Here is a 13,088-nt window from a genome sequence, read left to right on the forward strand (position 1 = left end):
TACCCGGCAGAAGCTATCATTACAAGCTACACCATGTCTGGAGCCCAGTCCCCAAAGACAGGTTCATTTATTTCATCTTTATTTTTTTTTAACAAGCGTTAAACTTGAATAATGGTTATGAGTTCGTAAATATTTGGTTGAGATTATTTATAGAGAAATATCAACTAATTTTTCATAAACTCTTCATAGTTAAGTGATTAGTTTTTCAAAACAAATTAAAAGTTACACTTGAAAACATAGATCAGTTAAATACTTATTTAATAAACTCTTATTATACGATAGTTTATCTTATAAATTTCACTATAAAACTTCTTAAAATAAGTTGGAAAAAATCTGATAAGCTATGTAATAATTTAAAGGGTTGCATTGCAGCTCTTGAAAAGAGTGATCGTGTTGGTTCATTGAAGAAGAAACTAAGGAATTCCCTGACGAGGAGCAGGAGACGAAGCAGCAGCAAGGTCATGTCGGTTGAAATTGAGGATTTCCGCGATGCTGAGGAGTCGAAAGCTGTTGATGAGTTTCGCCAAACTCTTGTTTTGGAGGAGCTACTCCCTGAGAAGCACGATGATTATCATATGATGCTCAGGTTAATTAGTTCATTTTTCTTCCTTGCCTCATATTTATCATACTAATGGGTCATATATTTGATATAATTCAGCTAATTAAGTTGTTAAGATGATTACTTTGATCATGTAGCCTATTTTATAAAAGAATTCTGATAATAATGTTGGTACACTTGTATAGTGTTTTAACCTTTTTTGCGTTGTTTTTTTACCTTTGTTTTTCTAATCACATTTCGTTGTTTATATATATATATATATACATCGTAAAAATGGGATTTATCTAATTATCTATTGATTTTTCTTTCAAATTTGCATCAATGATTGGATCCATTAGTTACGGAGAGCATATATAATTTGTATCTTGAGAGATGTTACTAATGTTCCTTGAAAGTTTTGTCCTTACAAGTTGATCCCGAAAAGGATGAGTATGTTAGCACCATGGATAACTTTAGGGATCAAATTATATAGATAGAAAATTTCAAAGAATAAAGCAATAATAAAATCATTTATTATTGAACAGGTTCCTCAACACTATTGAGTAAAAACTTGAAATTTCTCCAACACTATTTATTTGTTTTTTGTTGAACAGGTTCCTCAAGGCCAGGAAATTTGACATTGAGAAATCAAAGCAAATGTGGTCTGACATGCTTCAATGGAGGAAGGAATTTGGTGCTGACACCATCATCGAGGTACTTAACAATCTTATATGTGAGATTTGCATGAATTTATTAACAATTTTACAATATAATAACCCCATTTCCCACATGTTTAATTAGTTCCACTCCTTCTTTTGTTTACATATCTTGTGCTTGTTATACTAGGATTTTGAATTCAAGGAACTCGATGAAGTGTTGCAATATTATCCTCATGGACATCATGGTGTTGATAAGGATGGACGCCCAGTGTACATTGAGAGATTGGGCCAAGTAGATGCCACCAAGTTGATGCAAGTCACCACCATGGAACGTTATGTCAAATACCATGTCAAGGAGTTTGAGAGGACCTTTGATGTGAAGTTTCCAGCTTGCTCCATTGCTGCAAAGAAGCACATTGATCAAAGCACAACCATCCTTGATGTTCAAGGAGTGGTATGTATTAGAATTTGTTAATTTATAAGCCAATCCAAGATTGAATTAGTAATTTTAAAATTTGAGAAACGTAAACAAAATGTGCCTTGATATCTATGACAGAAAAAAGAAATGAGGAAAATATGAAAAGATGATAATGGAAACTTAATATTGATGTTTTGATGTATAGGGGCTTAAGAACTTCAACAAACATGCCAGGGAGCTCATCATGACCCTTCAGAAGATTGATGGTGACAATTACCCAGAAGTATGTTTTTCTTCTATATTGGTTAAGGTTTACATAAAAAAGAAATGTTTGTTTTCAATATTGTGGATTACTGAGTTGTAATATAAAAAAATTTGTGGCTTCACTGCAGACCTTGAACCGCATGTTCATCATCAATGCAGGTTCCGGATTCAGAATATTGTGGAACACTGTAAAATCCTTCCTTGACCCAAAGACCACATCGAAGATCCATGTGAGAACAAATAACTGGTCTAAATTTCTTCTTGTTTTTGTCAAGAAAATCATAGGATTTTATCTAATTGAACTTTTATAATTTATATCAGGTTCTTGGCAACAAGTATCAAAGTAAATTGCTTGAAATGATTGATGCAAGGTGAGTTTATGATAACATCGTAGTTCCTGATTTTCCTTGTGTCACAAGTTACTTCAATCCATTTTCTACTCCACATTTGTCATTCTGTCTTCAAAACCTTTTATCAACTCTGAATTAAGGTTATTGACAATCTTTATATCCATTGGTTTCGCTTTGCCAGTGAGTTGCCAGAGTTTTTGGGTGGCACTTGCACTTGTGCTGATCAAGGAGGCTGCATGCGTTCTGATAAGGGTCCTTGGAAGGATGCTGAAATCCTAAGGGTTTTTTTTTTCTCTTTTTATGATTTCAGCTAATAATACCTGTTTGGTTTAAAATCGAATAGAATTGATTTTATAAATTGATTTAAAACCGTTAAATGTGATTGAGATACCGGCATTAATTAATCTATATCACATGTTTTTGTTAGAACGTCTGGATAGTGCAACAATTGATTTTGGAACTTTAAAACAAACAAGCCCAAGTGTTCCATTATGGATTCTCAGGCTTATATGTTTTATAATATGTGGACTAACAGATGGTTCAAAATGATGAGCACAAATGTTCAAGAAAATGCGAGGCCCCTGTCGTTGAAGAGAAGACAACTTCTGATGAGGTGAGATTGCTTATTTGAGGTTATATTTGAACTTAGATAACTAATTGGACTTTCATTTGGCATTTTCATTCTAAATTCTACATAGTTTTCCCTATTCAAAATCATTTTTTTATTTTTATTTTTGTTTTTTTTCATTTCCTTCTGTTATGGCTTAACTTCCAAACTAATAAATAAGCATGTTTAGGGACACGAGACTCCCAAGATGGAGGCAGATCTCACCTCACAAATGTGTTCTGTCATCGCTCAGGTATGTTAGTTTTACTTCTTTATATATAGTCAGAGTCTTACAGGTCTCAAAATCTAGTTAGTGAGGTTAATATTAAAGGAAAAATAAACAAAAAAAACATTATTTATTTGTCAATGAATATATTTTCGTCCTAAATCATTAAAGTGGATCATTCAACTATGGTGTTGTGTAGTACATTTTGGTAGTTTCAAATGGTTTTTGGTTTACACAGAAGATTGCATATTTTGGAAGTTTCATGTGACCCTTCTTTGGCTATCCAAGACGAAAAAATAATGCCCCTTGTTACTTAGCTCTAAGTACAAAAATTTTGAAAAAATTAACAGGTCCCTTCTACTAAAGCTTACAACTACGAGGACTTTGTCCCTGCTGCGGATAAAACTGCTTGGAAAAAGGTCGAAGAAAATGAGACATTTGCAGTGTCCAAAGGTACACGGTGGATACAATTGTATTTCTTTGTTAACTCTAATTTATATATAACACGTATTCCTAAAAGACTAAAGGTATGTTTGATTTTTCTTTTTAAAAGAGTTTTTAATTTTTTTTTCTAAATATAGTATAAATTTATACTATATTTAGAAAAAAAAATTAAAAACTCTTTTAAAAATGGGAAACAAACATACCCTAAATTTCTTAAAATCTTGTGAGGTGCCTATGAAAATTAAAGCAGTAAAATGTCACTCTTATGTCTAAATCGTTAATTACCCCTCTTCCTATGCTTACTATTTTTGAGAAAATATAAAAAGAAAAAGAGAGCTTTTTTCGAGAAAATGATTTGTCCACACTCCTAAAATGGGATACGGAATGAGTAGAGGAAAGGCAACTTAAGAAGAAAAGAAGAAGAAGAGAGAGAGAGAGAGAGAGAGAGTAAAAGATGTGAAGGATGATGCAATAGAAAAGGAAGAGAGAGATAAAAAGAAGAAAATGAAAGATAAATATAAAACAAAATAGGTATAAAAATACAAGTTCTCTTTTTTTAATAGACAGTATAATCATGGAAGAGAAGTGTTATAAGACTTTAAAAAAATTGATCATGTGACTCGACTTTAGTTAACATTTGATGATTTTGACCATTTAATTTGTGTGACTGAAATTTTATTTATGGTTTCGTGGAACTGATGGCAGCCCCAGTAGATGCCTACGCCATGCTTGATTCATGCAAGATTCACGAAAAAGTGAATTCCCAGATATTCACTGGGGTGATGGCATTTGTGATGGGCATAGTGACGATGGTGAGAATGACAAGAAACATGCCAAAGAAGCTCACTGATGCCAACTTCTACTCGAATTTCTCAGGCAGCCAAGTGATTCCTTCTTCTGACCAAATGACAAACCCTGTCATTTCAGCTCAAGAGTTCATGACTGTCATGAAACGCATGGCTGAGTTGGAAGAGAAGATGATCAACATGAACACCCAGAACCCTTGCATGCCACCTGAGAAAGAGGAAATGCTCAATGCTGCTATTACCCGCGCTGATGCTTTGGAGCAAGAACTTTTGGCGACCAAGAAGGTAAACAACCTAACAAATTTCCTTTTAGTATTGTAAAACTTCATACCATTAAAATAGTGTTCCCATGTGAAATTCCCATCTGTTATAGTGTTATTATTGTATAATTCTTGGTTGGTTGGTTTTTCAATGGTTTGGCTTTGATAGGCTTTGGAGGATTCACTTTCCAAGCAAGATGAGCTTTCGGCTTACATTGAGAAAAAGAAGAAGAAGAAGAAGTTGGTATGTACCTTACAACTTAATATGTACCTTTCAACTTAATACCTGTATATAATGTAGTTATTTATTTACAAAACTATTTTTTTTTTATTATTATTATTTAATAGTTTGTCTTATAATGCAGTTCGCTTGGTGAGCACTCAATCTAACTTGGTATTAATTCTTCTTTCGGTTTTCCAAAGACTTCCAAAATGAGCCATTATTACGTGAAATGTCCAAAATGCAAAGCTACAAGATGTGCCACAAATATCCGATAGTACTCTAATGATAGGACTATTTCAATGTATATAAAAACAATGCACTATGTATGCAAAAGCCAGTCCTATTTGGGATGTACAACAGTGGAATGAATATATTTTGGTAAATATACGAGTCTGAAATTATACGTATATATCATATGAAAATCGAACCCTCACAAACGCACAATTTTTTATTTTTATGGGAAATATCTGTTCACACCTCATTTCAGAGGTGTGCAATCGGTTGAGGAAGAAAGTAATACGAAGGAAAAAAATGATAGATGATGTAATAAAAAAATAAAGAAAAAAAATAAGGAGAAAGAGATATAAAATGAATAAAAAACCTAGTTAATAATATTTTAAAAAAATATTAAAAAAAATAAAAAATATATATAATAAATTGTTTTCACAAATTCTCCTAATAAATATATAGGGAGGGAGAGAGAGAGAATGTCACTTTTGTCGCTAAAAATAATTAATCAATACAAATTAGTTCACATAATTCCATAAGTGTAATCTAAAGCTAAACTGACTTGAAAGATTATTGTAGGATTTTAGGTTATATGGAATTTTAGTTCATCAATATTTTTGTGTTAATTAAGTTTAAATTTAGTTCTTTGTTGAATTTTTTTATACTTAAAACTCCTGAATTCTCTCTCTCTCTCTCTCTCTCTACTCAAAGTCTTTATAAATTGAACTTACCTTCTTCTTAAAATTAATAAACCAAAATATTAAATTTGATTTTTATTTTTTTTCAAATACTAATATCACATTTTATAAATTTCTCTAAATTTTATCAATTGTTCACAAAGTTTTTTCACTTCTAAATTATTTCATATTCCAATTTCATTACAAATTCTCAAGATTTTTTTAATAAAAATTAAAATTTTAAGAATTTTAAATAAAATAAAATTAAAAGGCAATAGTTGTATAATTTTAAAATTTTAAAAATTAATTAACTAAAAAATATATAAAAACTGAGTCACATATAATTGAAACTAAATGAACCAAAAATACAATTAATTTTTTTATATGCAATATCAGCAAGGATGTTAAAATTTATAACCTCATGCAAACTACTCAAGGTCTTCTTTATTAAACCAATCCTGGTAACAGTCAAAAGTTTGTTTAACCTTATGTACCAGTGTGATTGACAAGAAAAAGGAATTATACTAATGTATGACAAAGATAATTTCTTTTAATCTAAGTTACACGTATCTTCTACATGAAGTAATTTTTAATTGAGTTGAAAATATTCGTAACATAATGAGACTAATTTTTGTAAAAAAAAAATAAAATTCATTCATACGCTTTAAACTTAACCTTAAATTTTAAGGAAAATAAAGTATATACTACTTGAACCAACGTTCCATTTTATGAAAATAAAAATTTGAAATATTAAGAACTATTTCACTCTTGTTATATAAGAAAGATGTAACATATCTTTGAATTTGAGAGTATCATATTAATTACACCTTATCCGACAGTTATTTTACTATTTGTTTATAGCACAAATATAAGACGAGTCTATTTATATTCTTTTCAACATATAATGAAAAGCAAATTTTTTTAATTCCTCCCCCCCCCCCCCCCAACTCGTCTATATTCTTTACATTACAGCTTGTCATGGTTCACAAACTAAAATAAGCATACCATAAACTTTTATGATTCAATTTTGGGTTATCTAGTTTTCTGTCATATATTACTAATAACAATATGAAAATGGCTAAGAACAACGATTAATAAATGATGCATAAGAAAGGGGCACAAGACACAACCCTCTGCTTCTAAGGTCTGGCTTGAATTCTCTGCTTTCATCCTCGTTTGATTCCTGTAGCCAGAAAGCAAAAATTAATGAATAACACTTACTGAGTGCGTATGATGGGTTTCTAATTATTTAATATATTTCTATACCATAATCGTAATTTTATTTTCGTTACTTTTTTCCTTTTTAAGCGTTGCATAACTGACTGCACTAATTTAAGCAAAAATAGTAACAACATACGCATGAATCCATAAGATTTAAAGGAGAGAGAGAGAGAGAGAGAAGTTAATTATATGATATTATCAGAATTAATTATTACAGTCTCAACTTTTCTAATTATCAGTTATAACTCTATTTTTTTAAGTGTGGTTTTCCTTTGAATGGATTTAAATCATCTAATAAATAAATATAACTCCATATTTCATCCACTAAATTGTATGTTTCACTTAGGAGTCAAATCATGGCCTGAAATATCAACAAAACTAGAATATGCAATGCATGTCTTACCAGCTGCACCATTCTAGAGGGCTTGTTTTGCGCGGATTTCATGTAAGGAATGCTCAAAGTCTGCAGTGAACAAAGAGCATATAAGTATCGAAGAAATATATACAAACGCAATTCGTTTATTCGTTCCTGCGTCTTCCCATTCTCTATAGTTTCAAGGCCTTCAGCTAGCCCTAGCCTCTACAGTCAAAATTAACAGTGAAGCTATTTGGAGAACGTTAATAAATGTCTTTAAAATAGTGGTTAATTTTTTTTTAAAAAATGCTAACTAATATTTTAAAAGTATTGGCTAGGAAATTAAAAATAAATTTTATTAAAGAAATTAAAAAGACTCTCTTAATTTTTAATACAATTTAACTTAATTTATGCTTAGAGCAATAGTTTAAAAAATTCAAAATTTGAAATATTTTTAATGAAATGATATTATAAACTCAGAGACACAATAAGCAACCTTCACATATAGCCGCATTTGCAGAAAAAAAATTAAAATTATTTTGTTTAATGAAGAACAATTGATGTAGTAATGTCTAAATACCCACCTGGATTTGTTGGCGAAGGAAAAGGATGTAGCCAATAGCTTCACTTAAAACAGAGGCTGTACTGGTCTGCAAATTAAAAACAAAAAAAATAATTTAAAATATATAAAAGAAAAATCAACAAAATAAAAAAAAATACATATGATTTTGGGAAATCATGATATGTGGCCTAAAATTATTGGCATTACTTATATCTATTTAATATAAATACACCAATAAGTGACCTCTAAACCAAAGATCAGACATATATGATGTACCTTCCCGAAAGGTGCCACTAATCGCTGAAGAGTTTGGATCCTATCTCCTAATCTTTCCTTTCTGACCTGGTTTGAACTCACTCCACATTAGCCCAGTTTTATTTTAATGGAAGTGATTATAAAACATCAATTTAAATTCCAATTTATTATAAAATATAACCTTTAGGGAAGGGCATGAAGACCTTGACTTCTTAGCTTTTCCTTCATATTCTTTTGGTAGAGAGCAACAGCTAGACCTCTTTTTCATTGCAACTTCACTTGTGAATGATGAAATCTATAATTCACGTGAAAAGGTTAAGCGAGTCGAATAGGATCACTGAAAAGATAATTGATATATATGTAAGCAGAGTAAAGAATGAATTAAGAGTTAAAATTTTGTATAATCTGTTTTCAATAATGATTCAAGAGTTTGAGTTATATTATTCTTCCATTAATTTATACAACATTTTTCTTTATCTCTTTTTATCACATCAATTATTTTATCATAAACTTTTTTTCTTTTCTCTTCTTATCTTTCTCCTTATTGTACCATTTATTGTAAAAACAAATGTATGAATATTGAATATAATGTCTTAAAGGTTTGTGCTACATTATATTGGTAAAATATATATATATATATATATATATATATATATATATATATATATATATATATATATAAAGAGACTAACTCCTACTAAAAACTATTTCAATGAAATTGCCAACGTGCTTACGAGTAAATTTGGATAAATTTTTCAATAAATATTTATAAAAATTAAAATAAATTATATAAATTAAAATTAACTAATAAAAATGTTAAGTGAAAAGGATTTAAAATAATTAATTTATATGCAAAAATAATTTTGATTCATTTTATTTCTTTAGTTCGTGTACTCTTTTTCTCTCTGGTTGTTAAGATATTTTACTCAAACTTTAGGTAACTCTTGTATGTGAGAAGTGAGGTAGAGAAAATATAATTACCCACTTTCTGAGAGCTGTTTGTTGGACTACTTTCAAGACCATGCATGTTGCGGTGGCTTAATGATATGGCCTCATTAAGACCAAAAGTATCATAGCAAGGTTGGAGGCCATAACTCCCATTATTATAACTTGTATGCAGACCCAACGCTTGATGATTTAAGCCCAAAGAACATGAAACTATCGAAGAGGACATATCTAGGGTTGGTAAATTTGAGGAAACATCTCCAAAGTTATATCTCTTGGTTAGGGCCATCCCTCCATCTATTCCATCTATAGGCTTGTGAACATGATGCTCCTCCTCCTCAGGAAAAAACTCCTCACCAGTTACAGAAATATTAGATAAGAAACTAGGAGAATGTTGTGGTTCATGTGTTGAGATTAATGAACATGATTCATTCATAGACTTCGAGGAGCTTCTGTTCATTTCGCCTTTGATTTTTGCTGGAAAGAGATCATCACTAGCTGGCCGTTGAGTGAAGCTTTTTCCATTGTGAAAACCATAGGCTTGCCCAGTTGAAATTCTAAGTGAATCAATCATGGTGTGCTTGTGCCCTAGTTCTCTTGAATTGTTAAAGCTCCCCGTTATAAACCCACTGGTAGAACCATTGCTGCAAACAAACTCACACGTAGGTATAAGCTAATGGGTGCTATTGCACTGTTCCAAAGATGAAACAACTAAAAAACAATCAAAGAAAAGCAGAGAGTAATCCTGAAATTATAATCAAATGTGAAATTATCAAATTAAGATATATAGAATTACTTAAGGGCATGTGAAAATGATGACAGCACCACAAAAAACTTTAGTAATTAAAAGATTTTTAGTGGAAAGTTCTGTGCAAACTGATGTAAGCTTTTTTACTACACAATTTCCCATATCTTCTTTTCCCAAAAGGATCATACATGTGCAATACTAAACTTAGTTAAATCTCTTGAATAACACTCACAAGCCCCCAAAAATAGACAGAAACAGGCCACTTTATTAATTTTATCGAGAGAGCGAGGGAGTTCAAAGAATTCAAATATCACAACATATCTCTGGTTATGGAAGGGTTCAGTTCTGATTAAAGGATTTTCGGCATAAATAAAAAGTTAGGCACTTACTATATGGTGCTTGGGATCCATGATTGACTAGTGGTGGTAGAAGGTTTATAGAGAGATGGCGGAGTAGCTGAAGCTATACACTGAGCAGATTCTTCTTGAAGCTGATGCTGAAGATGGAAACTGGAAAACTCCATAATTATTTTAAATCGTGAAGATCCCAAAACAAAAGTAATCGAGCTAAATTAGCTTGCCTATGAAGCTTGCTTGAGAGACCTTAATTACACTTTTTACAATGTTTTGATATTTGATATTTGATATCACAGCAGCTCCTTACTTCAGTTACAGTCCTTTTTTCTTCGTTGCTCTTCCCTCGTTGAAGATTAATTGGGCTTTTTGAGCTCACAATATTTGTGTACTCTCTCCAAAAGACTCTTTTAACTAGCTAGCTAGTTTTGTACTGGGAAATTCCCAAAGCAACTGCATAGAGCTTTGAAAAATATTCCTGAATGATGTTTGTGGTGCAAGGCGGAAAGATTATTATATATGCTGTCAACTCTCAAATGAGTAGACGGTGTTTTATGTTTTTGGGATAGATAAACATGACATCTTCAGGATATATGTATATATATTCAAGAAATTCCTCCTAAAGCTAGGTTAGTGGACTTTTTTCTCGATAAAAGGTTATTGGGAATTTATTTTATATATATGATAGTATAATATAATATATATTTAAAAAATACTTTTAAATTTTAGTTTGGAAATTGCTTTTTCGTTTTCTTTTTTATATGCAGTTCGGAAATTGCTTAATTGGTAGCTTGTATGAAAAACATTTTATTAAATCTGTACGAAAGAAGAGGCAGATTATCTAGGTCATCTTGTCTTATTTTTATTCTTTAACTTATTAGGGGACTTAATTTTTTAATCACGTTAATTTGTAATGAAAAATGATTTTTTTCATACAATATGACAATAATACATGTTTTGGTTAATTAAAATTGAAACACGAGTCGTTCGGCTAAGCGTTTGTTTGTTTACGTCGCAGATTACACAAATTCTAATGGCATTGGAAATTCAGTAGAACAGAAACAGTATATGAAAAATAATTATTTAATTTATGAGGACAAGGAACAGGAAGAAGACAGCCCACTGATGCCGATATTGCCCGATTTGTACAATTAGGTCTTACTTATATAATTAAAAAGGAAAATTTATCATGATTATTGTATGAAGTTTTTATTATATTAATTCTAAATTATATACTTGTTGAATTATCTAAAAACTTAAACTCATTGAGTTTATGTTGTTAACTTATTTAAGAATAAGTTCATTGACTAATTAATTATAAGTTATATTATAAATCAAGTTTTAAATATACACTTTTAAGTTAAGTTAAATTTTTTTTAAAAAATATTAGATTTTAAAATAAAGCCCTTTTTACATAAATTTGAGAGATGGGAAGTCTTAATTAGTTTGGTTCTAAAAGCTTTTAAATTCGAATTATTTACAAAGAAATTACTTTTAATTCATTCAAATGACATAAATAAAGATTCAAGCTTGTAATTTATTATATGCCCATCTTTCATTCTATTTAAACAATTTTTAATTTTTTTAAAAATTAGTCTATGTTTACTTAAATATATCAAACTTAAATTTTAATTTTTCAAAAATAAATTAAATTCTTTTAAAGTTACTAAATTAATCTGGCCAGTTTCCATTTTTTTCATCTCAAAGGTGGCATTTACAATTGACAGTAGGAATGGCAATGACCCCTATTATCATTAAGTATTTGCAAAAAATATTTATAATATGACAGAAACTAACTAAATGAATTTTCAATTTAAGTATAAGTAATATTTAAAAATTTTGTTAAATATAAATATTATAGTATCTATATCTACTTACCCGTACTAATATACATAAAATAAATAATTTTGTTGTAACTTTTTACCTTGTTTAATTTCTTTATTAATGACAAGATATTTACACGTTATTAATTTACAGAGTAATGTTAAAAGAATCATGTTTCAGTTAACAAACATGAGAATTTAAGTTTAAAGATAAAAGAATCAAAATGATCACTCGCAGAGATATAAGTATGAGTACAAATAAGTTTTCAAGATGATATATAATAAAAGAATTTATAATACATTTATTTAGATGTACCCATTTTCATTTTTAGTTGATAGTCATCTCTTTATTTAGGAAATTGCGTTCCTAAATCATTTCTTGATCCATCAATATCATTAATTGTTAACAGGGAACACACTTCATTTCAATGTTCATAATTCATACAAAATTAATTTCATATGCCTTAGCAATGACTTTGGTGACTGAATAATTAGGTAAATTCGATTATTAGTATATAGTTGCTAAAATATGATAGAAAAGGACACTTTAATTTGATATATATCAATGTTTATTGATTGCTGAATTAGCTACTAATTTATTTTTCTTGTAATGACCTAACTTAATAATGACTCGACTGATAATTTGGTTGATCTAACATGCACATAATGTATAAACTTAGATATTATAAATAAATCATGACTAGGATTTCAGAAATAAATATTAAAATTAAGGAATATTTTACAAAAATATTTCAAAATAAATTATGTAAACACAAATATTATCATGTTATTTAAAAATGTATTAATACATAAGTGTAGGAGTCTCACAAATAATTAATAGTCTTCAAAGAAATAAGTTATAATGAGTTATCTGGCATATAAATTTGATATACTTCAAGCTTAAGCTAAAATCACACCAATTTAATTTATAGAACTCAAATTTAACATAACTAAGTCCAAGTCAGAACAAATTAAATAATTAAAAAAGACGATGAGTCTTAAACCCCTTTTATCTTTTAGTATCTCACGTGTATTTTGACTTCGCTTTATGAATGGCCAATTGATGAAAAGTAAGCAAGTAGCTTCACTGTACTTGCTAGTTGCTACATATTGCTACTATTTACTC

At 29.7% G+C, this 13,088-nt stretch overlaps 2 protein-coding genes across 2 annotated transcripts; one reads left to right on the forward strand and one right to left on the reverse strand.

Moving 5' to 3' along the window:
* The first annotated feature begins 33 nt into the window (after window positions 1-33).
* Window positions 34-4,855, forward strand: LOC113859359 (phosphatidylinositol/phosphatidylcholine transfer protein SFH12). The gene is made up of 13 exons (XM_027492157.1): window positions 34-61; window positions 373-586; window positions 1,153-1,252; window positions 1,385-1,651; window positions 1,821-1,898; window positions 2,008-2,109; window positions 2,201-2,250; window positions 2,411-2,510; window positions 2,765-2,842; window positions 3,036-3,089; window positions 3,413-3,515; window positions 4,212-4,597; window positions 4,742-4,855. Exons 1-13 carry the CDS (start codon window positions 34-36, stop codon window positions 4,853-4,855), a joined length of 1,674 nt encoding a protein of 557 aa, XP_027347958.1.
* A 1,923-nt stretch (window positions 4,856-6,778) lies between these two features.
* Window positions 6,779-10,309, reverse strand: LOC113859360. Its single transcript, XM_027492158.1, has 7 exons — window positions 10,176-10,309; window positions 9,079-9,682; window positions 8,275-8,388; window positions 8,115-8,180; window positions 7,861-7,926; window positions 7,325-7,501; window positions 6,779-6,883 (listed from the first exon to the last, which is right to left on the reverse strand). The coding sequence occupies exons 1-7, from the start codon at window positions 10,307-10,309 to the stop codon at window positions 6,779-6,781; spliced, it is 1,266 nt and encodes a 421-aa protein (XP_027347959.1).
* Between the last annotated feature and the right edge of the window lie 2,779 nt (window positions 10,310-13,088).

The sequence above is a fragment of the Abrus precatorius genome, unplaced genomic scaffold, assembly GCF_003935025.1.
Source record: "Abrus precatorius isolate BTA unplaced genomic scaffold, Abrus_2018 Scaffold2, whole genome shotgun sequence".
Classification (NCBI taxonomy): domain Eukaryota; kingdom Viridiplantae; phylum Streptophyta; class Magnoliopsida; order Fabales; family Fabaceae; genus Abrus; species Abrus precatorius.

Bases quoted from the DNA above. Each gene is read 5' to 3' on its own strand.
- LOC113859359 (XM_027492157.1), top strand. From the start codon at position 34: ATGTCTGGAGCCCAGTCCCCAAAGACAG. The intron at 1,253-1,384 runs GTACTTAACAAT...TTGTTATACTAG, and splicing joins GTGCTGACACCATCATCGAG to GATTTTGAATTCAAGGAACT. The intron at 2,843-3,035 runs GTGAGATTGCTT...TAGGGACACGAG, and splicing joins AGAAGACAACTTCTGATGAG to ACTCCCAAGATGGAGGCAGA.
- LOC113859360 (XM_027492158.1), bottom strand. From the start codon at position 10,309: ATGGAGTTTTCCAGTTTCCATCTTCAGCATCAGCTTCAAGAAGAATCT. The intron at 8,389-9,078 runs GTGGGTAATTAT...CGTGAATTATAG, and splicing joins CAACAAACAGCTCTCAGAAA to ATTTCATCATTCACAAGTGA. The intron at 7,927-8,114 runs GTACATCATATA...TTTAATTTGCAG, and splicing joins TAGTGGCACCTTTCGGGAAG to ACCAGTACAGCCTCTGTTTT.